This window comes from Ochotona princeps, chromosome 19 (assembly GCF_030435755.1).
Source record: "Ochotona princeps isolate mOchPri1 chromosome 19, mOchPri1.hap1, whole genome shotgun sequence".
Taxonomy (NCBI): Eukaryota; Metazoa; Chordata; class Mammalia; order Lagomorpha; family Ochotonidae; genus Ochotona; species Ochotona princeps.
This window is the reverse complement of record NC_080850.1, coordinates 45,298,541-45,326,537: the sequence shown is the minus strand read 5'-3', so window position 1 is coordinate 45,326,537 and position 27,997 is coordinate 45,298,541. Positions and strand designations below refer to the sequence as shown.

At 43.5% G+C, this 27,997-nt stretch overlaps 1 protein-coding gene across 1 annotated transcript in view; it reads left to right on the top strand.

The window, feature by feature from the left end:
• HSD17B4 (hydroxysteroid 17-beta dehydrogenase 4) overlaps positions 1–27,997 on the top strand; it is a 64,204-nt gene that overhangs the window by 16,482 nt on the left and 19,725 nt on the right. The window contains exons 5-17 of the mRNA XM_058677413.1: positions 1,001–1,022; positions 1,117–1,163; positions 2,818–2,902; positions 4,162–4,349; positions 9,515–9,606; positions 11,562–11,586; positions 13,754–13,882; positions 15,756–15,859; positions 17,775–18,011; positions 20,278–20,329; positions 23,298–23,369; positions 25,655–25,758; positions 26,712–26,777. Of these exons, the coding sequence (XP_058533396.1) occupies positions 1,001–1,022; positions 1,117–1,163; positions 2,818–2,902; positions 4,162–4,349; positions 9,515–9,606; positions 11,562–11,586; positions 13,754–13,882; positions 15,756–15,859; positions 17,775–18,011; positions 20,278–20,329; positions 23,298–23,369; positions 25,655–25,758; positions 26,712–26,777 (1,223 nt within the window). The remainder of the gene's footprint in view (positions 1–1,000; positions 1,023–1,116; positions 1,164–2,817; positions 2,903–4,161; positions 4,350–9,514; positions 9,607–11,561; positions 11,587–13,753; positions 13,883–15,755; positions 15,860–17,774; positions 18,012–20,277; positions 20,330–23,297; positions 23,370–25,654; positions 25,759–26,711; positions 26,778–27,997) is intronic.

Here is a 27,997-nt window from a genome sequence, read left to right as displayed (position 1 = left end):
TTTTTTTCTTTAATTGCTTTGTGCATTTTAAATCCTTTGAAGGCTCACAAGCATTTACCAATCCCCTTGATATAATTAATCTAAGCCTCAAATTTGTTTACAATACAAAATTGTTATTTTGGCGGTATAAAAACCCTGTACATTCTTTTGGTTAATTGTAACAACTTTGATTAAAGTGATTCATCACTTTGCAAGTTCATTAAGATGAACTGTGTACAGTAAAAAAAAAGTTTTTTTTTGGAAGCGTTTCAAATTCATTGTGGCATCTCTCTGTCTTGAATCCTTTGACCTTGGCAGCGTAGTCCCACACAGTCTTTCCGTAGGGTAATAGAATGACTAGAGGTGAAGGTGTTTGCAAGTAGCCCCATGTGATTACAGACTGAACAACGTGGATTTTGGTGACTACATTTGGTTTCCTAATTGGCTTGGTTGGGGTCCTCGGCGGCAAGTTCTCGTATTGTTCGACAGAGTGCTCGAGCCCAGGGAGGCATGAGGTTGTAAGGCAGAAGTAGCCACAGGATCCTGCCTGAACCCTAAAGAAGTACTTTGTGATCTCCAAGTACTAGGCCATTGGTTTCTAGTGTGTCAAGCTAGAGAATCAGTTTCTGACTTCAGGGAAATTAAATGGAAAAATATTTTATTAAGCGCTTACCTTTGCAAATGAATTTTTAGTTTAGGTAAAGGATGGCTTCTTTGTTTCCAGTCCTCAGAACCTGAGAGTTTTGTAACAGCTCATCTTGTGAATAAGCTGATGGAGCTGTGCTGGGAGGTGCAGGTGGGAAAGCTAGGAGAGAGGAAGGTGTCGGCAGCACGCAGGACTGTGGGGTGTGGACCCACGTGTGGCTGCTCTGGGCTATGGTTTCGTTTGACACCTCTGCTTACCTCTCTCACATGGACTGCTCGGTGGGAGCAGGGGTTGGCTTTAACAGAAACGCAAATTGTAGGCAAATATGTGTTAATATTTCTTATTTTCACATTTGTGGATTTTCCTGTGTTGCAGATGTTGTGGTCAACAATGCTGGGTGAGTTGTTCTTTATCTTTTCTGAACTACTGTTCACTTTTTATGGGTTTATTCCTCCTTCCTTTTCTGACCCCATATCATCTCCATCTTTCAGAATTCTGAGAGACCGTTCCTTTGCTCGGATAAGTGATGAAGACTGGGGTAAGTTGTGTGGCTCTCTGTGGAACACATGGATGCATTTGGTGTTTGATACATTTAAGGAAAAGTCTGTCACCTACTTGCGCTGCTAATTTGAATGATGAACAAGTACTGTACTGCAAACAGAGTAGTTGGAAGGAGCCACCCCCTTTTTTTTCTAAATCCTCAATCACTTAAAAAAAGTTAAATCCTTTGGCAGAAAGTATCTAAAAGGTTATCGTTTCTTTCCATTTGTTTGTGCCTTATGAAGCTCCCACTTCCTCAGAGCCTTTGCCATAGCACTCTGAGGACGGGAGCGTGGGGTGGCGAGGGCGGTGGAGACCAAACACAGGATTGCACAAAACCTAGCCAAGGAGCAAAGGATCCCCCTCCCTTGCCACGTTGGAAAGGTTGAGTGTAGAAAATGAGCAAGTCAGTGTTGGGATATTCTTGTTTCTTTTGCTTTTCTTTGTCCTGGTCTTCACTGGCCATCAGAATTCAAACAGCACCTGCTGGTGGCCATGACATGGCATCACTGGAAGAGCAAAGGCTCCTGGTGACTGAGAATTAAACAAGGAAGAGCACTCGGTTCCCACTGTCTTTGTAACAGCTTGAGGAGAAGGCTGAGAGGGTGAAAACGTTAGCACAGGCAGCCCGGTGGACTGTCTTGGGGCTGTGGTGGGGCTAGGGGATTTCCTTTCTGAGTCGGGCCTGCTGAGCCCACCACTCGTGACCACCCTGTCACGTTCTCGTTGTGTCTTTTCATTCTTTGTTCTAATAGTGCATAAACACGTTTGTTAGAATCCTTGGATACAACAGAAGTAACAGTGGTTAAAAACAGCTGTAGTACAAACCTTGAGCATTAGAGGAAGAAATTACATCCAGAAATGTCGATCTGAGTGATGATCTCTAGTTAGTATGTTCAGTGGCTTGAAATCCCCCAAACAGGAGCTCACTGTCTCCCAGATTGCTTTAAAAGTTTTAGTGAAAGTGGGGGTGTGGTATTTCATGATTGTTTCTTGGTGGTGAACTGTGTAAGTTACAATGATGCTTTAACAAATGTTAGACTTGAGTGCCAATTATGTACATGGAACTCTTGGATATTTATTGGAAAGTCAGATCCACAGAGAGGAGATACAGAGAGAAAGATCTTCCATCTGCTGATTGACTCGCCAAGTGGCTATAGCAGCTGGGACTGAGCCAATCTGATGCCAGGAGCCCGGAGCGTCTTCCGGGTCTCCCATATGGGTGCAGGGTCCCAAAGCTTTGGGCCATCCTCGACTGCTTTCCCAGGCCACAAGCAGGGAGCTGGATGGGAAGTGGAGCTGCCTGGATATGAACTGGCAGCCTGTGGGATCCTGGCGCATGTAAGGCAAGGAATTTAGCCCCTTTTAGCACTGCGCCCAGATATTTATATTAACCAATTTTATATAAAATAAGCATAAATTCAAGCTGATATTGTCTTTAGATGTATACAAGGATTGAAATAATTTTATAATTTAAAGGGAAAAAGTTGTCAGGTGTATGAGCTGTTGACAGGTAACACATAATTGAGGCAGACACAGAATCGGTGACTGAAATGGTGGTACGAGTGCTGGGTGTACAATGAGCGTGTTTGTATCAGTAAGCCATTGCTGGTGTCGACAAGATGTGTACTAAAGATCGTTTCTTCCGTCAGACATAATCCACAGAGTGCACCTGCGGGGCTCCTTTCAAGTGACTCGGGCTGCGTGGGAGCACATGAAGAAGCAGCGCTACGGCAGGTGGGGTTGAGCATGTTGTGTGTGCGGGTTCTGTGTGCAGGGTGGGGAGGATTGTTTGTGCTGAGGGAAACATCAGAGGCCTGCAGGCTTTTAAAATGCCGTTCTAGAACACGTGTATTCAGTTGCTGTCATTTAGTCAGATGCACTGAACAGCCTTATATAATTTTTCATGTCCACCAATTGATTATTAACAATTTCCTGGTGTTCTCTGGCATTTAGAAAGTAGCATAACCATTGAGGATTGAGTCTTGTATTGTTCTGTAACTGCAGTGTCATTTTGTGTATCTAGCGACCAATTGGGAGTGGCTATTTGCTGCTAGTTGGTAATGGTTGGGCGTAAGTTAGTTTCAGCAGCAGCTATGAGAATACAGGACTCGTGGTTGCTCTTCAGTGGGGAACTTGGAACTGGCGGTGTGAGTACACGTACTCTGGGCACGTGCGTGCTGTGCCGAGTTGGCTCTGGAATGAGTGTCCACACACACACTCTCCAGCACGGCGTTGTTTGTGGGGCAGCTTTGTACTGGAGACTCAGTTTATCTTCATTCTGACAGTTTGTGATTTCTTTTCAGTGGTCTGGGTTGAGTGAGGTCAGGGCCAACTGAGAGCTGGCATTGTTTTAATGAGTCCCTCTTCATTGCCCGGAAAGGACAGGGGAAGAATGAGTGAGAGTTAGACATGCCTGCTCTCAAATTTCAGGACAACCTTTTAAGTTCCATGATGTTGTTTAAGTGTTGCTGTTTTTGATAGATCGTGGGTATGCTTTATTATATTGAAATTCATTTAGTTCTGATCAACCTAAGAGGGAGAGTTAGGAGGAGTTCTGGTTTACTCCCCATATGGCCAGTCGCCAGGCTGAGCCAGGCTGAAGCCAAGAGTCAGGAGGCTCTTTTGTTTTCTTTTGTTTTTGTTTTTGTTTTTTCTGGGTATCCCACATGCATACAGGGGCCCAAGTACGTTGGCTATCTTGTTATTTTCCCAGGAACATCAGCAGAGAGCTGAATGGAAAGTGGAGCAGTGGAGAAGCTGGGACTAAAAATAGTGCCTATGTGTATGGCTGCTCTGCAGGTGGCAACTTAAGGGTCTGTGCCACAACACTGCCCCATAGAGGGATTGCTTGTACGTTAACCATGACTGTAGAGGGCTGATGATGGCGTATGGAGTTACTTTTGAGGGTCAATGCTACCAGAATAGAGTAAGCATTGTTGCAACAATGTCCGAACAAAGAAAAGCTGATGTCGAGAGACTGATTGTCCTTTTAGGATCATCATGACTTCATCTGCCTCAGGAATATATGGCAACTTCGGGCAAGCAAATTACAGTGCTGCAAAGCTGGGTATTCTGGGCCTGGCCAATACCCTTTCAGTGGAAGGCAGGAAGAGCAACATTCATTGTAACACGATAGCCCCTAGTGCTGGATCACGGATGACGCAGACGGTCATGCCTGAGGGTAAGCAAGCTGTTAGCCATGGCTGTGGGAGGGGACTGCTGCGAAGCTATTTCATTTCTGAGCTCTTAGAAAATTACTTGGCTTGTTACATGAGGAATGTTGTATGGAGTTTGTGTTCATTGTGGCACAGTTGAAAAACAGACCCACCATGAAGGAAGTTTTGTTTTCTTCCTCTAACCACATGTACATATTTTTGATGGCATAGAGTAATAACATTCTTATTGTTTAGAATAATTATATTAGAAATAGATTTTGTGGAGTAGGTTAACAGAAAAATTGGGCAGAAAATGCAAAGCCCCACCTTCGCTCAGTTTCCTGTTTTTTTTTTTTTTTTTTTTGAGATTTTTCTATTTTATTTGAAAGGTAGAGGTGCAGAGAGGACGCATACATGTATACACATACACACACACACACACACACACTCATACAGAGCGAGAGAGAGAGAGAGACTGAGAAAGAGAGCAAGTGCTTCTGCCCACTTGGCCACAGGATCAGAAATGGAACAGCCAAGATCTGAACCTGGTGTTGGTAAGGATGTCAGCACTGCAGGTGGAAGCTTAGCATACTACACCATGGTGTCAGCGGTTTTCCCTGTTTTTTTTTTTTTTTTTTTTTTAAGATTAATTTATTTTTATTGGAAAGACAGATCAGATTTACGGAGAGAAGGAGAGACCGAGAGAGAGATTCCATTCACTGGTGCAATCCCCAAGTGGCCAAAATAGCCACAGTTGAACCAATCTGAAGCCAGGAGCCAGAAGCTCCTTCCGGGTCTCCCACTTGGGTGCAGGGTCCCAAGGCTTTGAGATGTCTTCGACTGCTTTCCCAGGCCACAAGCAGGGAGCTGGATGGGAAGCGGAGAAACTGGGACATGAACCAACACCCCTGTGGGGTCCTGGTGCTTGCAAGGCAAGGATTTAGCCACTGAGCCATCACGTGAGACCCTGCCCTGCTCTGACATCCTGCTGGAGAGCAGTGCATTGCTTAGGTTGATGGGCTGATACTGCTGCATGATTATTAACAACTCGGGTTTGTGCTTTGCACTTGGATGCACTGTGTTGCCCGCTTGTGAGGCTATTCACAAAGGTCAAAGGTTGTACTTCCCTGTAGAACAGATTTTAGGGTCCTCTGGGTCTCTCCCTTTGTTCCACCCTGTTAATCCTGGATGCCGGGGGTACTGGGGATACTTCTTTCATTGCTCAGGCATAGTCCGTTGTCTGGATGTACCACGCTTTGTTTGCTACTGAGGAAAATCTCTAGCTTCCGGATTGGGGCAGTTCTGATAAATCTGCTCTAAACAATGATGTTCAGGCTTTTGTGTGAACGTTTTCAACTTGTGTGAAGAAGTAGCAGGTGGCTCAGTGGTTGGAACGTATGGTAAGATGGTTTAGTCTTCTAAGAAACTGCCAGTCTGGTTTCCGAAATGGCTGGACTGTTTTGTGTTGCCTTCATCAAAGCCTGTGAATTCTTGCTGCTCCCCACTGTTGTTGGCATGTGTTATCGTCAGCCTTTGGGTGTTTTTCTGATGGATGTGTGGAGTATTTCATTGTAGCTTTAGTTTGGGAATCGCTAATGATGTATGGTATTGAGCACTTTTTCCTGTGTTTATTTGCTGTTTTATCTTCTTTGGAAAAATGTCCCTTCAGATATTCTTTTGTTTTAGTATTTATTTTTATTGGAAAGGCAGATTTATAGAGATAAGGAGATGCAGAGAGAAAATCTTGTGTCTGCTGGTTCACTCCTCCTAATAGCTGTACCAGCCAGAGCTGAGTTGATCCAAAGCCAGGAGGCAGGAGCTCTTCCAGGTCTCCCATGCAGTGCAGGGTCCCAAGGCTTTGGGCCGTCCTCGACTGCTTTCCCAGGCCACAAGCAGGGAGGTGGATGGGAAGTGGAGCAGCAGAGACATGAGCCAGCACCCATATGGGATCCCAGCGTGTGCTAGGCAAAGATTTAGTTACTAGGCTGTTGCACCAGGTCCATTTGTTTTCTTGAGTTGCAAGAGTTTTTTGGTTTTTTTGTTTGTTTGTTTGTTTGTTTTTGAAATTTCATAAGCCAGTGCTATGTTAGTTGCTTATTTTGCAAGTATTTTTCCCTCAGCTTGTGGCTTTTTCTTCAACCTGCTTTACCTTTGAAGGATAATTGCTCTGGATACGGAGTTCTAGATTGGCGGCCTTTGTCTCTCCACACTTCATATAGTTCCATCCACTTTGGTTGCATGTGTGAAGTGAAGCTGGGCACAGTAGCTGACCTTTGCCGTGGAGGTGTTCACTCCCGTTGGCTTCTCAGATTTCCTGCTTGTCTCCAGCTCTTCAGCTTGGATATGCTGTGGGTAGGAGGAGATTTTTGGAATTGACGTTGCTTGGTGAGCCCTGAGTCTGATGTCTGTGGTCTCGTTGCTTTTGGGGAACTCTCAGACACGTTCCTTCTGCCTCTTTTCTCCTGGAATTCCCATTACAGGCCGCAGCGCCGGGCCCACATTGTAGTTTTTTGATGTATGACTCATGGTTTATGTTTTTAGTTTTCTAAGTTGTGGAATTTTTTTTTATCATTTATCTTGAAATGTTACTGTATTTTTTCCTTTCATCCTCAGTGTCATTGAGGTGTGCATTAAACCTAATTCTGTTTCTCTTAACTTCTTGTACTCCTGTGTGTTTTTTTAAATGGAATTCTGGGTAACTTCAAATATTTCTTGCCTTTTGTGTGTGATCTAGTATATAATTTGACATTGATTTTTTTCCTTTGTGCCTTTCTTCCTTTATGCCTGCCTGCCAGTTCCTAACCATTTGTGAGTCTGCGTTCTCTATTTTCTGAATCACTGTCATACTTCCCTGTGTTTTTAGAGTTTCACGATGTCTGTTCTGCTGCTGCTCAAACTGTAGTTTCTTTGTTAGTCACGGTGCTTTCTTTGACTTGCACTTGGTAACTTAAACATGAGTTCTTTTCCCTGTTTGAATCTCTGTTCATTCTGTTTTAAGCTGGCAGTGTTTTCTTCAGAAGTGATTTGTCTGTCCTGGTGATAATGTGAAGTCACAGTCAGTCTTGGCTGAGTGCAGTCGTCCTGGACAGGCGAGGCCCAGGACCCCATGTGGTTGGTGGCCTCCCTGCCACAGGAGCACGGAGGACTCTCCTTCATTGGTCTCACTTGGGGACTGCCTCTCTCCTCTTGTCAGCACCTCACTTTGAGAGCATTAGTGTTCCTCAGGGTACCTGTCTCACCCTAGTGCTAGGTACCGGGGAGAAAATGCTGTATTGAGTGAATAGCCCTAAGTTCTAATTTTGATTTATTATTAATTTGACATTCTACTAGCTATGGGACTGCTCAGACATTTGGTTTATCCCTCTTGAGCCTTTTTGTTTGTTCATAAAACTGCTTTTTAATAGATGCTGGCGGGTCCAGCGCTGTGGCCTAGCAGCTAAAGTCCTCACCTTGAAAGTGCCCGGGATCCCATATGGGAGCCGGTTCTAATCCCGCAGCTCCACTTCCCATCCAGCTCCCTGCTTGTGGCCTGGGAAAGCAGTCAAGGACGGCCCAAAGCTTGGGACCCTGCACCCGCATGGGAGACCTGGAGGAAGTTCCTGGCTCCTGGCTTCGGATTGGCTCAGCATCAGTCATTGCGGCCACTTGGGGAGTGAATCATCAAATGGAAGATCTCCCCCTCTCTCTCCTCCTCTCGCTATATCTGACTTTGCAAGAAAAATAAATAAATCTATAAAAAATAGATGCTGGCTAACCCAGGAATTAGGGAATGAACTAGAAAGCAAAAACAGTTCCTTATAAAATTCTTGATAATGTATGAGGTAGTTTTATGTGGCTTTTATTCTTTATTCTCACCAGAGGAAACAGATGCTCAGGTGGCTTGTGCAGATGTGTTTGTTTCGCATTCTGTATGGAATTAGTCAACCCAGATATTTGAACATAAATATTCTTTGGCACCCATTTTTGCCGACATTGGGAGAATGTTAATATATTGAAGTGAATGGCCTATAGATTAAAGATTTGTTTTATTATGGAGTTTACCTTTTGTTTGTCCTCAGGTTTTTAATGGAGAAGGAACAGTGTACACTGGATTGCTTGGGTACTTGGGAGCTTATAGAACTTATGAAGTGAAAAGTTCTTGAAGCTGCTCTTTTGTTTACAGGCACTAAAATACATTCTTGTTACTTAATCGTAATATAAAATTATATTTTGTCATTTCACAATTAAATTTTTTGCATTTGCTTGCTTCTGTATATGTAAGGTGTTGTAAGCTATCATTGTGTCTCACTTGAACCTTGGAATGATTGGTAGGACAGATGAAGGCGGAGGGCTGTGCCCAAGTCCCTGTGTTGCCTCCAGAAGGGCCAGCGCTAAAGCCGCGGCTTCACATTGCTCGTGTGGCACAGAAAGTATGTGGTGGAGGATTAGCTCTTCCCCTTGTCTTCCCCTTACTCATCAGTGTAGTTCAAGGTCCGTTTCGGTCCTTATTTGCCATCGTGATTGTCAAGCCTGCCTTTTCGTTTTTTTAGAGTGTTATGTAGCTGGGAGGGTAAACAGCACTGGAAATGAGCGCTAGCTTGGTCTTCATGTTGTATTCTGCTCACCAGTCATCTGCTCCTTAATAATGCTACCTAACTTGGCAAAATATGTTTAATACCTACAATGTTACTTCATTTTAAAGGTTGTTTATTTGGAGGCTGAATGAGAGAGACAAAGAGGGAGAGTTTACTTTCCAAGTGGCAGCAGCATCCAAGTGTGTGCCAGGCCGGATGCAGGAGCCAGGAGCCAGGAGCCAGGAATTGCTTCTTTGTCTCCCACATGGGAAGTGGCCCTAGTACTTGGGCCATCTTCTGCTGCTTTCCCAGTGCACTGGCAGGAAGCTGGTCCAGAATTGTAATAGCTAGGACTGGAACCAGCACTCTTCTGTGGGGTGCTGGCAACTTAACCCACTGTACTGCAGTGCCCATCTGTGGTGCCTACAGTTGTAGAAACCTGGGGACTTCAGGATTTCTCTCTTGGGATGAAGACATTTTTCCCATGCCTTGAATACTAGTTCTAAGGGTGTAATTTTATTCTTAAATTTAAAAATTTGTGAAGTACCTATGTAAAAATTTGTAGAATGCACAGTGTCATTGAATTTGTGTGTATTGTTGTTTGTAAGCCTTTTCGTTGTGTGTTGCTTTGGTTTCAGATCTTACTGAAGCCCTGAAGCCAGAGTACGTGGCACCCCTGGTCCTTTGGCTTTGCCACGAGACTTGTGAAGAGAACGGTGGCTTGTTTGAGGTACTCTGCAACTTCCTGCTTTCTGATGAAGCAGTATTTGCTTAATTAAATACACAGATTGGTTTTGACCTTGGCATTCTCCAGTTACTTGCATTTGAAATAATAAATGCACCAGCGGACAGGACGTATTTTGATGCTATGTATATATTGTTAGGCGAGCTACACTACAGAAACAACACTAATTTATGTATATATTGTTAAGAAGCAATGTTAACTTGTGCCCTTTCTGAAAAGGAAGCAGCAGTTTGTGATGTTGCACTTAGGTTTCTATTTCTAATATGCGGACCAGATGAAACTGTGGCTGGTTAAATGTGACTAGTCATATACAAAGTCAAAACATTAATGGAAAATGTGTGTTACAGCTAACTACACATAGCTTTCCAACACTGTCTGCCCCCAGATAAACCTGTCTTTTAGTTCCATGTTCCTTGTGGCGTTGTAAAGTCCCACTTGGGAAGTGAAGCCTAAAGCGGAAGGGAAGATCGTGGGCTTTAGTCCTCCGGGCCATGCTGTGGGTCTTACTCTGGTGACTGCTGGCTTGCTGGGCCAGTCAGCACATTAACCCTCCCAAGCTTTGTTTTCTTCAGGTGTGTGGCCTCGTAGCAGCAACCTCCTCTCCCCCACAATGTTGACTCTGAGTACTGTCGGATTTCACCCTGGGTGGGATGGCTCACTAAGCATAACTTACTATTTATTTACATCTAAAAATTTTTTATTGTCAAGTTTTCGTTTTTTCTTGAAAACAAAAAGCACACAGACCTCACTATCCATTGTGATCCAGCAGTGAGAATCTTTTTAGAGTTTTTAAAGCCTGTGTGTATACACACAAACACACACACACACACACACACACACACACACTTTGGGATTGATCTTTTCTAGCTTGAACTGTTAACTATCAGAATCTTCCTCATGTCTGACTCTGTTACAGTAGTGAATCTTTTATACACAAATACTGACATACAAAATACTACTGGAGAGCAAATGAATGTGGCTTGGTTTGAAGCAAATGCCTCTTAGCCTGTTTGGTTTAAGTGAAGAGCTGATTAGTAAGCTAAAGAAAAAAGTCTTTCCATGTGGTAAGCAGAGTTGCCTATTCCTTTTTGATAAAACTTGGTAAAAATGAATTGTGGAATATTGGAAATGGAAGGAAATTCAAAATTCTAATTGTTCAGATTAGGAAAATTTAATATCAACCCATCTAGAGGTCAGGTTTTTTTTTTTACACTGTGAATCTTTTATAACTATATCATTATTATTTTTTAAAGATTTATTTTTATTACAAAGTCAGATATACAGAGAGGAAGAGAGACAGAGAGAAAGACCTTCCGTCCGACGATTCACTCCCCAAGTGACCGCAATGGCCGGTTCTGCGCCGATCCGAAGCTGGGAACCAGGAATCTCTTCCGGGTCTCCCATGCGGGTGCAGGGTCCCAAAGCCTTGGGCCGTCCTCGACTGCTTTCCCAGGCCACAAGCAGGGGGCTGGATGGGAAGTGGAGCTGCCGGGATTAGAACCGGAGCCCATATGGGATCCCGGTGCGCTCAAGGCGAGGACTTTAGCCGCTAGGCCACGCTGCCGGGCCCATTCTAACTGTGTTATTCTGTGAACAAAAATAACATATGTTCCTTGTGAAAATTCTAAATACATAGGAATGTAAATACCAAGCAGAATCACCCATGCTGTCTCTCTCCAGAGAGAACTACTGTTTTTATTTTATATTTTCCTTGTAATAGCTTACGTGTGTTTTATAAAATGTCTTTTTTTAGGTATGCATTTTATTAATAGACAATTAGTGCAGAGTCATGGAGGCCAGTGAACTTGGGTAGAACTGTATCATTTTCATTCATTGTCCTATAGTATTGTCGTATTCTAGTAAAATGTTTTTTAAGTTGAAAATTTTATTGGTGCTTTCACATTGATGATGGACTGTGTTTTTTCCCCTTGTTTTCATAGGTTGGAGCAGGATGGATTGGAAAACGTAAGTCTCTAGCTGGTTTTGGTTTGCTCCTGGTGGAGCCGGCTTGGGATTTTGCCAGAGCCCTAACCTTTGGCTCCGGCGCATGCGTGTTGGGTGCAGCAGGCCCTCTGAGGTGGGGCTGGAGGGCTTTGTCCTGCACTTGGTGGAGCTCAGCTCCCCTCCAGAGCTGTGGGTGCTCCTTACTGAGGGCTTGCTCTGTCAGACAGCACAGTCCCTGGCCTGACATGGTGTGCTCCCATGTCCCTAGAATCCCCTCATGTGCTTGTCCTTGTGCTTGAGCAGAGCAGTGAGTGGCAGAGAGGTTGGGAAGTGGAGGCAAGAGCCAGGTCTAGATGGTACGACAGGCATGGGCTCCGGTCCTCTTGTGCACTTCTCTTCCTTGGAGCATGCAATGTCAGGGGAGCAAAACCACATCGCATGGCCTTCTGGGGCAGAAATTTTGGGTGTGGGTCCTGATAGCCTGACTGTAAACTCAACTCACTTGTCTTTTGTCCTTTCCTACCCCGTCTTTCAAATGAGAGCTGCAAGCCTAATGATGGATTTTTGATACTAAGAAACCAACCAACCAACCAGCAAACAAAACCTGCAAAAGTTCCAGTGTTTCAGTTTATTTCAGTTGGCTGAAACTATCAAAATTAATGACACAACTAATTGCATTATTTAAAAAGTTGCTGTCACTGGAGAGCATTTTTACACAGTGGAGTGGCAGTATTTTCAGTGTTATTGGCTGTTGAACCCAGTGGCTAAAGGGGCTCCTATTGTGCACATGTTTTTGGTGTCTTGTGCCTTCCATGTTAGGTGGGAAGGTCAAGGCTATGTCCACCCTGCATCTGCCCTGAGCTGACTGTGAAAGCGGGTGTTTCGGTCATTCAAACACCAGCCTTCGTTTCAACAGTCAGCAAAACCTGAGTGTTATGCTTAAGTCAAGTTGCTAGTCATTGTTCTTTGAACCTCTAAAAGGAACATGATGCTGACCGTTCCTGTAGTACTTGCGCCGCAGTCCTCATGCTGTGAGCCTGTGTACCAGTTGACTTCCTAGGTCAACTTCCTAGGTCTTCGGGCCCGGCGCTGTGGCCTAGCAGCTAAAGTCCTCGCCTTGAACGCCCCGGGATCCCATATGGGCGCCGGTTCTAATCCCGGCAGCTCCACTTCCCATCCAGCTCCCTGCTTGTGGCCTGGGAAAGCAGTCGAGGACGGCCCAATGCATTGGGACCCTGCACCGTGTGGGAGACCGGGAAGAGGTTCCAGGTTCCCGGCTTCGGATCGGCGTGCATCGGCCCGTTGCGGCTCACTTGGGGAGTGAATCATCGGACGGAAGATCTTCCTCTCTGTCTCTCCTCCTCTCTGTATATCCGGCTTTCCAATAATAATAAAATCTTTAAAAAAAAAAAACAAAAAAAACTTCCTAGGTCTTCCACTCGGAGGAAGAGCAAAGAGAAAGTTATTTTTGTGACCTGATTGAGAACTGAATTTTTGTTAACTGGAGCTTTTTTTTTTTTTTAAAGTTTACTGTTTTACTGATTTGGAAGGCAAAGTTACAGAGAGGGAAAGACAGAGAAAGAGATCTTCCACCTGCTGATTCACTCCTCAGCTGGCCTCAATGGCCAGGGTGGGACCAGGCGGAATCCAGGAGCCTGGAACTCCATCCGGGTCTCTCACAGGGGTGACAGGGCCCCAAGCACTTGAGCTATGTTCTTCTGCTTCTCCAGGCGCGTGAGAAGCAGGCTGGAGGCAGAGCAGACCAGCTGCCACTTGAAGCAGGGCTCCTGGGGGATGCTGGGGCTTTCAGGTTACTGTCTGATGAGTGAGGAGAGGGGATGGTGTCTGCTAGTGATCTCTGCTTACAGGGTGAAAATTATGTAATTTTCATTTTCTTAAATCCCACTTAATATTATGCCTTATGTAGTGTCTCTGACACGGTCCACAGAAAAAATTTCCCTTCAGCTTCCAATATTACTACTTTAATTGACATTATTCTAATGGGTTTGTTAGGAAAATACATGTCATGACTTGTAGTAAAACTCTTTCGAAGCCAGGAAATTCTCTTAGTTTCCTTTTTGTTGAAATAAACAAACAAAAGAAGGGGGTGAGAGGCCTCGTGGGCATCGTGGGTTCTGTCTGCTTCCTGGTGAGGGGCTCAGTGTCCTGGCTTGGTTCCTGCCGCCAGTTCGCTGGGAGCGCAGCCTGGGAGCCATCGTGAGGAAGAGGAACCAGCCCATGACCCCCGAGGCAGTCAAGGCCAACTGGGACAAGATCTGCGACTTCCACAATGCGACCAAGCCGCTGAGCGTCCAAGGTGAGTGGGCCTACAGCCAGACGGAATCCCCTGGGCCATTACTAGGGGCAATGGACACCCCCCTCGTCCGTGGTGGGCTCTGTGCTCCAGTGGGAGTCCCATGTCTTCACTGTTCGTGTATTGATGCTATTCCGTATGTGAGGATTTCGGTTTTTTTTCTGTGTGGTTTATGTGTGGGTGAGAGATAAATATTTGTACTAGATTGGTTTTAGAGTATTGTATTTTCTGGCAATTTGCTCCAAGTCTGACCCAAGTTGTCAGTATTTCCCTGGTGGTGTACTTGAGTGTGTTTTATTTAGGCAGGACTGCTTTCTGTTCACTGACTAGATGTGGCTCTGTTTTAAGCAGTTTGTCATTACTACAAAGCCTGAATTTGTCTTGGCTGCCCCCTTCTTATCAGCTCGGCTGAATCTTGGTGTGCCTTTGGGAAATTTTAAGCCCCTGATGTTTTGGGCCACTTGACTGTGTGATTGTAGCTGCTGCTCCCTGCTTTTGTCTTATGAATGCATAGTTTCTTAATCGTGTGGTCAGTACCTTTGGGGCAGAGAGTATCTGCTGTAACTTTGTATTTCATGTTAGGGTCATGTTGAACACACAAAGGACTGTCACTTGAATCATTAAATCACCAGTGATAATGCTACAGAAGTAGATAACCAGGTAAAAGTCACACCGTTTTTCTGTGCAGTTTATACCACTTAGCTGGCGATCCTGAGAAAGATTGTGAGGCAAACATTTTACAGGAAAACAAAACTTTTGAGAAATGACTATTCTGTTTTCTTCTTTGTGATACTCTGTTCTATTTGTACACTGTCATGTCACAAATGGTAGCATTTTTCTAAATTTTGATATGAGTTAAACTGAGTCTATAACAATCACCTATTAACAAAAAATGAGTGGAAAAAGTCTCGAAGTATTTCCCAAAATATTAGATCACTGCTTTAAAAAACGTATCTGAGTCATTTAATTGTTAGTGAAAAGGTACTATGATATTTAAAGTACAGTAAAAACCAAGATGGCCTTTTCTGAGTTGAGTTTCCTGAGTGTTTATTTAGTGTCTTCATTTCTCAGCTGACAGAACTACATCCCACAAACAGCTGGCCTCTCTGTGAGCCTGGAGTGTACCTGTTTGGCCATAGTGCATCTCCTTGAGAGAGTGTGAGCAGGGTGCTGGTGTAGGACTCGCAGGCACCAGGCCCCCCTCGGTGTCTCTGGTCTTTGTGGACTGTGTAGCCTGGCTGTGGTTTTTGTGGAACTTTGGCGTGTGGAAGGAAGCCCCTGTCTCTGAGGTAGTTAGGTCCTGGGGCCTTGAGACTCCTTTGGCATGTGTGGCTGTGCTGTGAACCTCCTGCAGTTACTCTCGGAGCCCTAGAACGACAGCTCTTGATCCCAGTCAGGAGTCGGTGGTTGGGCTGGTGGCCTCTCTCCCTTCTGCTGGCAGAGCTCTTGGTACTGTCGCCTTAGCTGTCCCTTGTGCAGAACCGGGGAGTTCCTGGACTGTGGGGGAAAGAGAAATTGCTGCCTGCCAGACAGAGCTGCACATCTGTGGGCAGCAGCCCACTTCACCGAGTACCAGGTAGTACCAGGACGTTGGCATGCTCACAGTCCTGAGCATCAGATCGCCAGGGCATGAGTGGTATGTTAGGCAAGGCCTTGTGGTCCATTCAAGATGTGTAGCTCTCCTGGGTCTGAATGAAAACCGTCCCCAGTTGTTTCTGCAGCAGCCTGATGTACACTGGGTCCAGAGCGATGATGGAGATTACTGCACGAGCCTGATGAATGTTAGAGAAATTGTCTCGTTGATGGTAGTTTATTCCAAGTCACTTCTTTAACAAAGCTTTACTTTTAAATGGTTTTTTATTTCTCTTAATTTTAGATTCCACTGGCTCTATAATTGAAGTTCTGAGTAAAGTCGATTCTGAAGGAGGTGTGTTGGCAAACCGCACCAGTCAGGCAGCTTCTGCAGCCACGGCAGGATTTGTAAGTTGGAAATGAGCGGAAGCTTTTCCTTCGGTGGAGACGACTTCTCCTTCTCTTCCGCCCACCCTCTCTCTGTTCCCCATGTCTGCGCTCCCACCCTTCCTCTGCAGTGCAGTCACTGTCTTTCAGACTGGAGGAGGTGGGGGAAGCAGTGCCACAGGCCACAGAGCCCGTGGATTCCCACAGCAGTGACAGAGCCTGTAGGGCAGGGAACTCGGATGGCTGAGCCACAGCCGTCGGACTCGGGCAGGGTTTTGTCCTCCTCACACTTTGGATTTCTCTATGCTGTGCCATGCTTTTCTTCTCCGTAAGGAAGGCCTGTCTTGGAAGGAGAATCAGGGAAACTGGGGGCAACTTCTAAGGCCGTTCCTAGTGTTTGAGAAGGAGCAGGAGGGCGGAGAGCAACTCTGAGTTCTTCCCTTGGCATTTTTAGGGAGCTGTTAAGGGATTCTGAAATCTCACTGTGAGCTTCTCAGAGGGACACTTTTACCTGTGTGTCGGTCTCCTTTTGCGAATGTGATGAATCAAAAATTAGTTGGCTTATTAGTTTAACGCCCCGCTCTTTTTTGCCCCCTCCATTGCTATTTGAAAATCATTAGTGGATCGATGTTGGTTACTGAACTGTTAACAAAAAGGACTTGAGAGACTAAACTCAGGCCTGATCTTACCTCTGCCTGCCCGCTGGTTCCCTCCCCAAGCAGTCATTCTGTGGTAGCTGTGCAAGGCCAGCTGTGTCTGACTCTGACTGGGCATTCCTGGGGTGGGCTGGGAGACGGTGTGGCTCATGGAAGTGACACTCCCCTGCCCGCTGTACCCCGCCCCCCACCTGCTGCACAGGGCTTCATGCGTCTGTACTGAGGGTGCCCTTTGCCAGAAAAACACTGGGATATCCACAGTTCTGAAGCTGCTTTTTTTGCATGCACAGTATTCCTCTTAAGCTGTTAGTTTATCAAATGAGTGACTAAAAACTTTATAAAACACGAGGAATATAAACTAAAAATATTAAAGGTAACAGCTTCCTCGTCTTTCAGTACACATGTCATTTTTTTCCTTGAGTCTCATTGATAATCCTACTCTAGTCACTATTTTTCTAACATTGTAGAAAAACATATTTTAGTGTCCCCTACATTTATTTTGAGGGAAAGCATCAACAGAATTGCTTTTTGGGGAATGTTTCAGCATGAGTACAAGTAAAGAGCTTCCATTATGTCAGAATCCTAATTAAATTGTGGCTATAGCTCTTGTGAAATTTGTCTATTTACTGTCTTCCATACTATTCTATCTTAAAATTGCAGTGAGAAAATGGCAAGAAACAAGTCCTTGGTAGTGTTGGAGGCTGGTGTGTTGTGGCGTGGGGCAGGTCTAGGAATAAAGAGGACTAGGAAATGTGATTTTAAGACTGAGAATGTGGTCAATGTATACGTGACTTGACTCTAGAACAGAGGTCAGCAAACATGTTGGTCAGGGACCACACATTGTTGAGGCTTTTTGGGCTCCTTCCGCCAGTTATTATTCCTGATTTGTGTTCTTAACCTTCCCTTGGAAAATGTAAAAGTGCCCCTCGCCCCTGGACTCATGGTTTAGGATAAAAAAATGGTTGGAAAGCTGGATGTTGTTCATGTAATACATGTTGAACACATTAGCGAGGTGTCTCGTCACCAATGGGCAAGTGCAAGATCTGGTTAAACAAAGGCCGTTCCTTGGGAGGAACTTCAGCTGGAATCTCAAGTTATCTGAAAACATTGATAGGCATTCAGCAGTGTTCTGCACATCCTCTTCATATCCTCTCAAAGGCAAAACTAGGCATAAAAGTAGTTAACCCTTTTGAAAAGTTTGTGTAAATGTAAAATGTGAAAGATTTGACAAAACTATGAGTGAAGCCCTTCTCCCTGTCTCTCTCGCAACTGCCCTGTAGGCTGGAGCTGTCGGCCAAAAGCTCGCTCCATTTTCCTCTACCTACTCACAACTGGAGACCATCATGTATGCTCTTGGAGTGGGAGCATCGGTCAAGGATCCAAAGGATTTCAAATTTATTTACGAAGGAAGTTCTGACTTCTCCTGCTTGCCTACCTTTGGGGTCATCACAGCGCAGAAGTCAATGATGAATGGAGGACTGGGAGATGTGCCTGGGCTCTCAATCAATTTTGCAAAGGTAGGTCTAGTGTATGTCCAAGTCCGCATCTTTATTCAAGCATATTTCAAAAAGTTTGGGGACAATACAGTGGAAACAAGTTTATTTTGGTGCAGAATTGTTTTGAAATCTATGGATAAAGAGTCTTCATGAAGTCCATGGAAAATGCATATTACAAACATGCGTAGACTTTTGATAAATTTTGTACCAGAATAAATACCTTTTAATTCTGGTTTTTTTTTTCCTCTAAGTTTTTGAAGTGTGTGCGCGTGTGTGTCTCTACCTAATGTAAGTTGTGTGATCAGGGGTTGGGTGTGAGCTGCTTGTTGTCCATTCACGTGTGAACGTGAGGTGGGCAGTTGAATTTGTGATTGCATAGTGGTCAAAGGAGGGGTCAGGCAGTGTGAAAGGCCCAGACTGGATCCTGTGACCTAGTATGTGAGGGTAAGGGGAGAAGAGGCCCACGTCTGGCTGCCTGCAGAGTGTAGACATACAATGGCCTGAGAAGTCAGATGAGGAAAATATTCTGCAAAGAGAGGGATATGAGCAAAATCGACATTTTAACATTCAGTGGTTGTTTTCAGCCCTTGTCGAGGATCAGTGGTCTTGAATTCTTTATGTATCAGAGGGCTAAACTTGTGGTTGCAAAGGCGATTCAGAGTATGTCATTGTAAAAATTAAAAGACAAATGAAAGAAATGGGATGGTTTGAGGGAGGGAGGGTCTGATGGCTACTATCATTGTGCTTTATAACTGTATATGGGGTCCGGGCTGTGGCCTAGTGGCTGAGTCCTCACTTTGAATGTGCACAGGGATCCCATATGAGCATTGGTTCTAATCCCGGCAGCCCTGCTTCCCATCCAGCTCCCTGCTTGTGGTCTGGGGAAGCAGTCGAGGATGGCCCAAAGCCTTGGGACCCTGCACCCATGTGGGAAACCCAAAAAAAGCTCCTGGCTCCTGCCTTCGGATATGCTCAGCTCCAGCCGTGTTGGCCACTTGGGGAGTGAATTATTGGATGGAAGCTCTTCCTCTCTGTCTCTCCTCCTCTCTGTATATCTGCCTTTCCAATAAAAATAAGTAAAAATCTAAAAAAATTGTATATGAAATACAGATACAGCAAAAATATGAAAAAAAGGAATACAGGGCTTTGAGGGAGGGAAGAAGGAAGGCAGATGTGGTTATCTGTTAATAAAAATTGTAAGAATAAATTCCATTTGTAACGAAATTAAATAATTAACTAAAAGGGGGGTGAACATTTGCTGGCCGCCGTGAGGTGGGTATAATTTGTTTCTTGACATAACAGAAAAGTTGTAAGCATGGCAATAATTGTCAGATCTTAGAACTGGGAGCTAATTTCTGTTACTGGCGTGTGGCAGCTCTGGGTCACAGGAAGATGATTTGGTTCAAGTATGTGAGGCCATTTGGGAGGAGGAAACAGAATTATGTGCTGTGTGTATTGCTGTTTCGGTCACCACGGTGGTTGCTGGGCGGTGCTGTTCTAACGTAGACACGTTACAACAAACGCTTCGGCAGTGGACATCAGAAGGGTGTCAGCTTGCCTTCTGTGGCTGGGAAGGACAGCCACCTGGGCGCCTGACCATCTTCCTTTGCAGTCCGGAGTTTCCGGGCTGTGGGACACAGTGAGGTGCTGCTTCCTGTGGCTTCCCACCAGCGCCCTCCCGTCTGCTGCTTCCGGGTGTCGGGGAAGACTGGGGTGGGACCACTGCTGTGCAGTGTCTTTGGGTGCAAGTTTCCATGTTCTGTTTCCTACTTATTGTATTCTTAGTTGATCCTTAGTGTTCATACCGTGTTAAGTTGTGCAGAGTCCTTAGTATCTATTCTGTGGATAATGTCCAAGATACAAAGGCAGTGTTGACATTAACCGTCTGTTTTTGACTATATTTGTAAGGTTTCTCTTTGAGTTTCAGTTATCATTTCCATTTGGAATGTTTGACCTGAAATAACGTGCCGTGTTTGTTCATTTGGATGCCCACTGTCCAGCACTATTTGAAGCACTGGGAAGACAGCCTAGTTTATTGCTGTATTGGCAAATAATTCATAATTGCCAGTCAACAAGGCTGTCTGAATGCCAAGAAAGAGTACAAATATATCTTTGCTGCTCCGAAAGAGCTGCCCTAGGGCTGGACTCTAGGCGGAAGCAGAAGCCGAGCCGAGGTGGATAATCGGGGGAGTACTAATGTGTGTGCACAGTAAGATGACACTTGTGTTAGCAATATCTACCTGGGACAAAAATGTTTGCTAACACAGTTTTGCTTACTTTAACATAGGTTCTTCATGGGGAACAATACTTGGAGTTATACAAGCCACTTCCAACATCAGGTGAGTACTTGCTACACTAATTCCATATTTTCTGATCAACCTCCCAGAGTGTCAATGCAGGAAACTCACATACAGTAACTAACAAGGTGTACCACGGTTACTACTTGCCCACAGACTGTTGAAGTAGATTAATGTTATCTGAAACTTGAAGGTTTCCAAAGCAGTACATCATTTAATATCATGCAGTAAGTTACTTCATAATACCAGTTTATATCTGTTGCAGTCTGGGTTATTAACAAATTAATATGTGTGTTTAAGCTTGGCGATTGTATTAAGATTCCTGTGATGCAGTTTTCCATTCTCTTCTCAGTATTTACCTTGGTGCTGATCCTCATACAGCAAGCACTGTTGAAGAAGTTCTGTGATTACTTCCTCCTGCCCCTCTTTTGGGGAAAAGGAAGCTAGCTCTGCTGGAATAATCATTTGCAGGTTCTTCTTTTGTTCGTGATCTCTTGTTCGGTAGAACTTCTGTTTTCGGTCCTTCACTGTAATATGATGTATTTGTTTTGTTTTCTGTCCTAGGATGTCAGAATGTTATCTAGTTGTATAAGTACTGGTCTTATAGGGTGCTAAAGTACAGAAAAAGCATTTATCGTCTCGGATGATAAAATATAGTGCTCAGCAAGTAGCTGGGATCCTTTTGTTTTCCGTTCCGCCTTTTCATTTTACTAAAAGATGTACAAGGCATTTATGCTTGAAGCTGAGTGGCTTTCTCTTAGTGAACACCATGGGATGAGTTTCCCAGCAATTCTTGTTATCTGAGGTTATTAGATAACCTTGGTGTGCATGGTGTGTGGTGTTTGTTCATCTGAAGACTACTGGCTTTTTACCATTTGCCAGGCACAGTATTGGGTATCAGAGGATTTTCTAACTTGACTATATTACACATCAAATATTAGTACAAATAGAAGCTTTTGATCAGGCATTATGGCAATGTAATTATGCCACATTTACAAAATAGAAAAGGAGCCATGGTTTTAAAAACTATTTTTTAGATAACATTTTTAACCTATAGGTAAGAACTTAATGGCTCTACTAAATAGTTTAACAAAAGAAAGTAAAAAGACCATTGTCTGTTAGGAAAACAGGTAAAGGGATATAAATAATCAAAATGAGAAGATGTTCAACTTCTCTCATCTAAAATGACTTGTGACTATTTTCACAAAAGCATTAATACTATCCAAGTATGTAATTCCTGTCAGTTTGATGGAGCTATGTTTTTGATTGTCAGCATGGATTTCACACTTTTTTCTCTTGTGTAAATTTAGTGGATTTTTAAAGATTATAAAATGGTATGTGCTCATTGTAGAAAACTTGCAAACCATACAAAGAGCACAAGAAGTGGTAGTGTGTGATTATTTTTTTACCTACTTAATACTTGTGGGAACCTGGTGTACATGAAGCACTCTGCTATAGATGGTTCTGTAACCATGAAGAAGACATCGTCTGTGCTTATACAGAGCTAAGAGTCTAAGGTACGATGGACAGTGGTAAACGTTACATAATGTGATGTAATGGAGAAGAATAGGTGTGGAACCATGCGGGAGAGGCTCTACTTGGGGTTGAGGAAAAGTTGGTGGAAGTTAACTCTTAGTTGGTATCTGAAGAATAAATTCGGAGTTAATCTTGGTAAAGAGGAGATGCAGAAGTGTTTTAGGAAAAAAACAATGTGTGCAAAGGTTTGGAAGAATATTGATGTTAGCTGCCCGAAGGGTTGGTTGCTGGGGTGGCAAGAGATGGGAGTCGGTAGGTAAGAAGGTCTGCAAAGACCGTGCGAGTCAGGTTAAGGAGCTTGGCTTTAGTTTCTGTGAAAGCAGTAGCAACTGCAGGACTCCGAGCAGGACAGACCTGGCTCAGGAAGCCCATCTTTGTCTAGCTTGTCTTCCTACATCTCACATGCAGGCAGTTCCAAGGTCTTCCTTCTCTTCCTTCAGTAGATCTGCAGTTTGCACGTTTCTGTCCTTCTCCATTGCCACATCTGGAGCCTTCCTTCATTTCTTGTGTTCTTTGTTTTCTCAGCCTCCATTTTGCTTCCCTTTGGCCCATGCAAGAGCCTGAAGCCAGACTGTTATTTTCACAATCCTGGGGTGTGTGTTTGTGTATACCTGGTTGTATATATGTGTGTACATACCTAGTTGTGTGTGTACCTGGTGTGTGTGTGTGGGGTATACCAGTTCTCTAATTAAAGGCCCCATTTTGTGTGTGTGTTTGTGTGTACTTGGTTGTGTGTGTATACATACCTAGCTGTGTGTACCTGCTCTGTGTGTACCAGTTCCCTATTTAAAGTCCCCATTGTGTGTGTTTGTGTATCTGTGTGTGTGTGTGTGTTTTCCACTTCCCTACTTAAAGCTCACGAAGTGGCTAGCCATAGACTGGAGGATGACTTTAAAAGTTTCTGGTATACTTTAGCTTTGGCGTGTGCACATACGCACGTCTTGCCATGTGCTTACCTCGTGTTTTGGCGTTAAGACGATGCTTGAGGTTTTGGGTGGCAGCTGGGGGAGAGTGTTGATGTTGCACCCCGAGGACAGGAGGGCAGGCAGGTCCTGAGAGGAAGACACTGAGCTCACCCTGGCCGTGATGCGGTCTGGGAAAGAGAACCCATCAGAGTGTCTCATGGGAAGTAGGGAAGCCCAGGCTAGAAGAGGAAAGAGGTCATGCTGTGATTAGGGTATTCAGCAGACTTTGTTAAATCAAAAAGTGATGGAGGGCAAGAGGAATCATTGATATTGAAAATGCAATTTTTAAAAACTCTAGCAGAAATAGTAATTTTAAAAATTTAGTGATTCTGTTTTCCTGGTAGCTTTCAATGTTAAATTATTTTTTCTGGTGAATTTAAGAAAATGATTTGAAAGCTTGGTCTTCTAGTTTGTCGGGCTTACTGTAGAAACTGTTAGTTTCTCATGTCCTGATGTAACAGTTTAGTCTCTTGCGACAGTTTGTTCACGTGTGTTACCTTTCATTTTAGGAACGTTGAGAAATGAAGCAGTTGTTGCTGATATCCTTGATAAAGGATCTGGTGTCCTCATTCTTTTGGATGGTAACTCAATTACAGTTCTTAGAAAAATTGTTGTATTTTCAATTTTTAAGAAGGCAAGATAAGTATTTTAAAACTTCTTCAGAGCTCTTTATGGAAAACCAGAAAGGAGGGGGAAGAATGAAGTAAACTAGGTTGGGACTGGGGGGAGACCTTTAGTGGATTTAAATCAAAATAGAACCCGGGTTGGTGCCATGTCTTAGCAAGTTAAGCCTCTTGCTGTGGTGTCAGGTTCCCAAGTGGGCACTGATTTGAGTTCTGGCTGCTCTGCTTCCAGTTTGGCTCCCTGGTAATGACCTGGGAGTGCTGCACCAGGGGATGGCCCAAGCGTGTGGGCTCCTACACCAACATGGGAGACCTGGAAGAAGCTCCTAGCTCCCAATTTCGGACTGGCCTAGCTCTGGCTATTGTGACCATTTGGGGAGTGAGCCAGTGGGTGGAAGATCTCTTTCTCTATCTTTCTCTTGCTACAACTCTGCCTTTCAAATAAAAAAATAAATCTTTACGTCAATGTATAATCAAGGAACAGAGGTGGAAAATGAGGCTTGTGCAGAGAACAGAAGAGTTGTACCTGCTGGACGGTGTGTTTAGCAGGGGATGCAATTTTTAGCCCTGTTGTGTGCTATTACAGTCTATTCTATCTTAGCTATTTAGAAGTTGAAATTTATTTATTACAGTCTATTTTATCTTAGCTATTTGGAAGTTGAAATCTATTTGCTCACTCTTGTAGTTAAGCTCCTAGACTTCTGCAGTTTAGTATGTGGGTCTTTTAGTGTGATTCAAAGGCCATAGCCACGTTTTGTCTACAGTAGAAAGGAGACAGATTTTAGTTGTTTGATAACTGTTGAAATAAAACAAGGTAGAAAAAACAGTGCTTAAATTTAGTTATTTTAAATTAGCATAAGAAATAGACACTGTGCAAAAGTTTGGAAGTTAAGAACAGTGGGGAGTGTAATGTTCGACCTTAGCTTTGTTGTCTGTATTGACAGAGTAGAGGGGATGACATAGGTGCTCTTCAGTTCACACTGGGGTTCATCAGCATACTGCCTGTTGAAAGTATCTCAAGTCAGAAGCACATGTAATATGCTGAGCCTGCTGAGCCTCCCAGCTGAGCAACACAGTCCACCTGGCACACAGGTACTGCCCACCATTGCCACGGAGCACCTTGCCACGTGCTGCTACCTGGGAAGAGATTAGAATTCTCAGCCTGGTCTCTGCACCACCGTAAAGCCACAGCATCCCGAGTTGAACCCGTGTTCATCTGTACTCTGGGTGTGGTGTTGGATGCTTGCCTTATTTTTACTTCAAGTACCGAGACTATTTTGGATACTTGTAAATATTCTGTATATACTCTCATACCCTCTTCCCTCCTGTGCTTAAGGTTTCATACGTCATCCCAGGTCCTGGGTACCAGTGGCTCCATTTCTGGCCGTCTCCTAATCTCAACATTGTACTAAATTAACATAACAGAAAATGAAAGTTCTGCAGTCACTTCACTTTACCTCTTGATCTGTTATTCAGTCAACTCAGACTTGGTAATGGGTTGTAGTGTATGATGGTTATTGAAGATATTCATAAAATGAGGTGTAGATGAAACTAGGATCCAATTACCTATGCAGTAAACATAAAAATCTTATTTAAATACAAATTGCTATACAAATTGCTGTGCTTTTCCTTTTTGTTGTAACTTTTCTTTAGCATGTAATTCAAACTATACTCCTCGTTTTCTAGAACTATGTGTAAAACTCTGACTAGTGAATGAGGCAGGAGAGAACAGCTGTGTGAACCATGGCCTTTATTCACTGATTCACTAATTAATTTAGTCACCTTTGGGTTATTGCAATGGCTGCTAACACAGCGTCTGTGGTCCTGCCCTAAGGTGGCTTATCTCTTCTGTCTCATCCGCTTCTTTATTTACATCCCATGCTCTTCCTGCTTTGGCAGAATGTTGAAGTTTGAGTGTACTTACCTACACTCTTTAGAGGAATTGTTTAGAATCTGAGCTGGGAAGCTTGAGAATTTGAGTGACAGTCAGGGAGGTTTAAGAAGTGATGTGAGACTGCGGTTCGGTAGTTAGGCAGGATTAATGAAGCCCCTCCTCTCGGGGCCTCTCAGAAACCAGTGGTGAATGCATTCAGATGGTTTTGCTTGGTAATCCAGACTGCCATCTGTAAATTGTAGAACCCTTTCAGTAACTGGATTTGAAGCCTTTAAAGGAACTATAGAACATACCTTGGTTAATTCTTTGTAAATTTTGATAATAACTCCTATCTTTTTCTTTGTTTCAGTCTATTCTTATTCTGGAAAAGAACTTATCTGCTATAATCAATTTTCCATTTTTGTTGTTGGCTCTGGAGGCTTTGGTGGAAAACGGACATCAGACAAAGTCAAGGTGGGCCAATGCTTTATAGATGAATACCTGTGTTATGGGCTCTTCTGTGTATTTATAGATGAATACCTGTGTTACGGGCTCTTCTGTGTATTTATAGATGAATACCTGTGTTACGGGCTCTTCTGTGTATTTATAGATGAATACCTGTGTTACGGGCTCTTCTGTGTATTTATAGATGAATACCTGTGTTATGGGCTCTTCTGTGTATTTATAGATGAATACCTGTGTTACGGGCTCTTCTGTGTATTTATAGATGAATATCTGTGTTACGGGCTCTTCTGTGTATTTATAGATGAATACCTGTGTTACGGGCTCTTCTGTGTATTCTGGTCTTACTGTATCACCATAGAGACTCAGTAATCCTCATGCCATTGGATTAGAATATTTTCTTGGGTTTGAAGTGCTGTTTATGTTTATATATTTTATTAGTAATTTTTTTTGTGTATACATGTGTGTATATAGAGAGGAGAGAGATTTGGCTGAAGGAGAATGCAGAATGTATCTGAGATCTTTGAGAACAGTGGTTACTTGATTTCATGTAATTTTTGTAGCACCCAAAGGTTTTTACAGAAACCTAAAACAAATGATTGTTGTATACGTTAAAATCTTCATTCATGAAATGTGTTAAGCATTTCTCATATGTAAAGCATTTACTCATTCTGTAGTTCTGAAAATCAAAGTATATTTTTTGTACAGATTTTGTTTTGGCTTGCCTCCAGTTTTTATTTGTAAGCTAAAAGTAAAATTTTCTCAGAAGGGGTTAACTTAAGGAAAATCAGTCTGTAAGAAGCTAAGTGGATATTTTAGATATCATATATCCTAAACATAAAATATTTTTTAGAAAACTCTTCACTTTGCAAAGTTTACTATATTGAAACATGATGGTTCATCAAATGCCATTTTGAGCAGAGCGCCACAGTGCCTCCCATTTGATTGACTGTCTTTGAACACAGGAAGCTGTAGCCTTGCCTAAGAGACCTCCCGATACTGTGCTCACAGATACCACCTCCCTTAATCAGGTAAGGCTGTGTTCTTGAAAGGTGGCTAATCCTCCTGGCTGTTGACACCTTTAATTTATAATTTTGACCGATACCTTAGAATCTGCATGACTAAATGTTTCCTTGCAGATAACAATATCATCCCATGGCCCAGAAAGAAGTAAGGTTGGGTTTGGGAATTCTGCTTTTTCTGCATGCTACAGGGCACATGGAAAGTGTATTTTCTTCTGTTCTAACTCAGATTGGCTTCCGCTTTTAAATGTTTTCCAACCTGTTTTGTGGTAGTTTGTCCTGAGTGTCCTCATACTTGTATTTACATGGATTCTAACAGAGAAATTAGCTTTCCTAGAGTTCCAAAGAACAGCAGAGGTTTGTGGTTTTTTAATATCGTTAGATTACACTGAAATAATAAAATGTACCTGTTACATAAGAAAAACAATGATTTCCAAGGTTCGAATTTCTTTTTTTTTAATTTATTCATTAATTACATTGTATTATGTGATACAGTTTCATAGGTACTGAGATTCCCCCCACCCCTCCACAAAACCTCCCCCCATGGTGGATTCCTCCACCTTGTTGTATAACCACAGTTCTAGTTCAGTTGAGATTCCCTCATTGCAAGCATATGCCAAACATAGAGTCCAGCATCTTATTGTCCAGTCAAGTTCAATGGCTTCTTGTTTGAATTTCTACACAGAGTGAAGGACTTTACTTTCTTTCATTGTTTTTCACACATGATGAGAACTCTTGGTTGGTTTCTGGCCAAGTTTACTATTCTGCTGTGTGATAAAGGACAGCTTTTAAGCCAACAAATACTTTTTGTATAAATAATGGGCACTCGTCACCTGGTAAGAGGGCTTGACTATTTGTAACACATCATTTCATAATGTGATGAGAGCTAGGTAGTATGCCTTCAAAAACACAATGCATTTAATTAAGAGTTGGCATCAACTTAAGGGGCTTTGCTTGCTGTCTGAAAGTGGACTGTTGCTGCAGGAAATACACATCAGCAGCACAGATGTCTTGTACAGGGATGGAAATGGACCCTGGCATACTCAGGATGTTGAAAAAAATCAGTAGGGCCGCTGTTGTAGCCCATGACTGGCTACGAGACTGTGTGCCCAGACATGCAGAAGGGGGCCTCATTAGGGAAGGGACATGGAAGGCCCAGAGGAGAGGAGCTTTGCCGCACTGAAGTGGTGTGGGACGTTCCCTCAGCCTAGGCGACTAGCAGGGCAGGG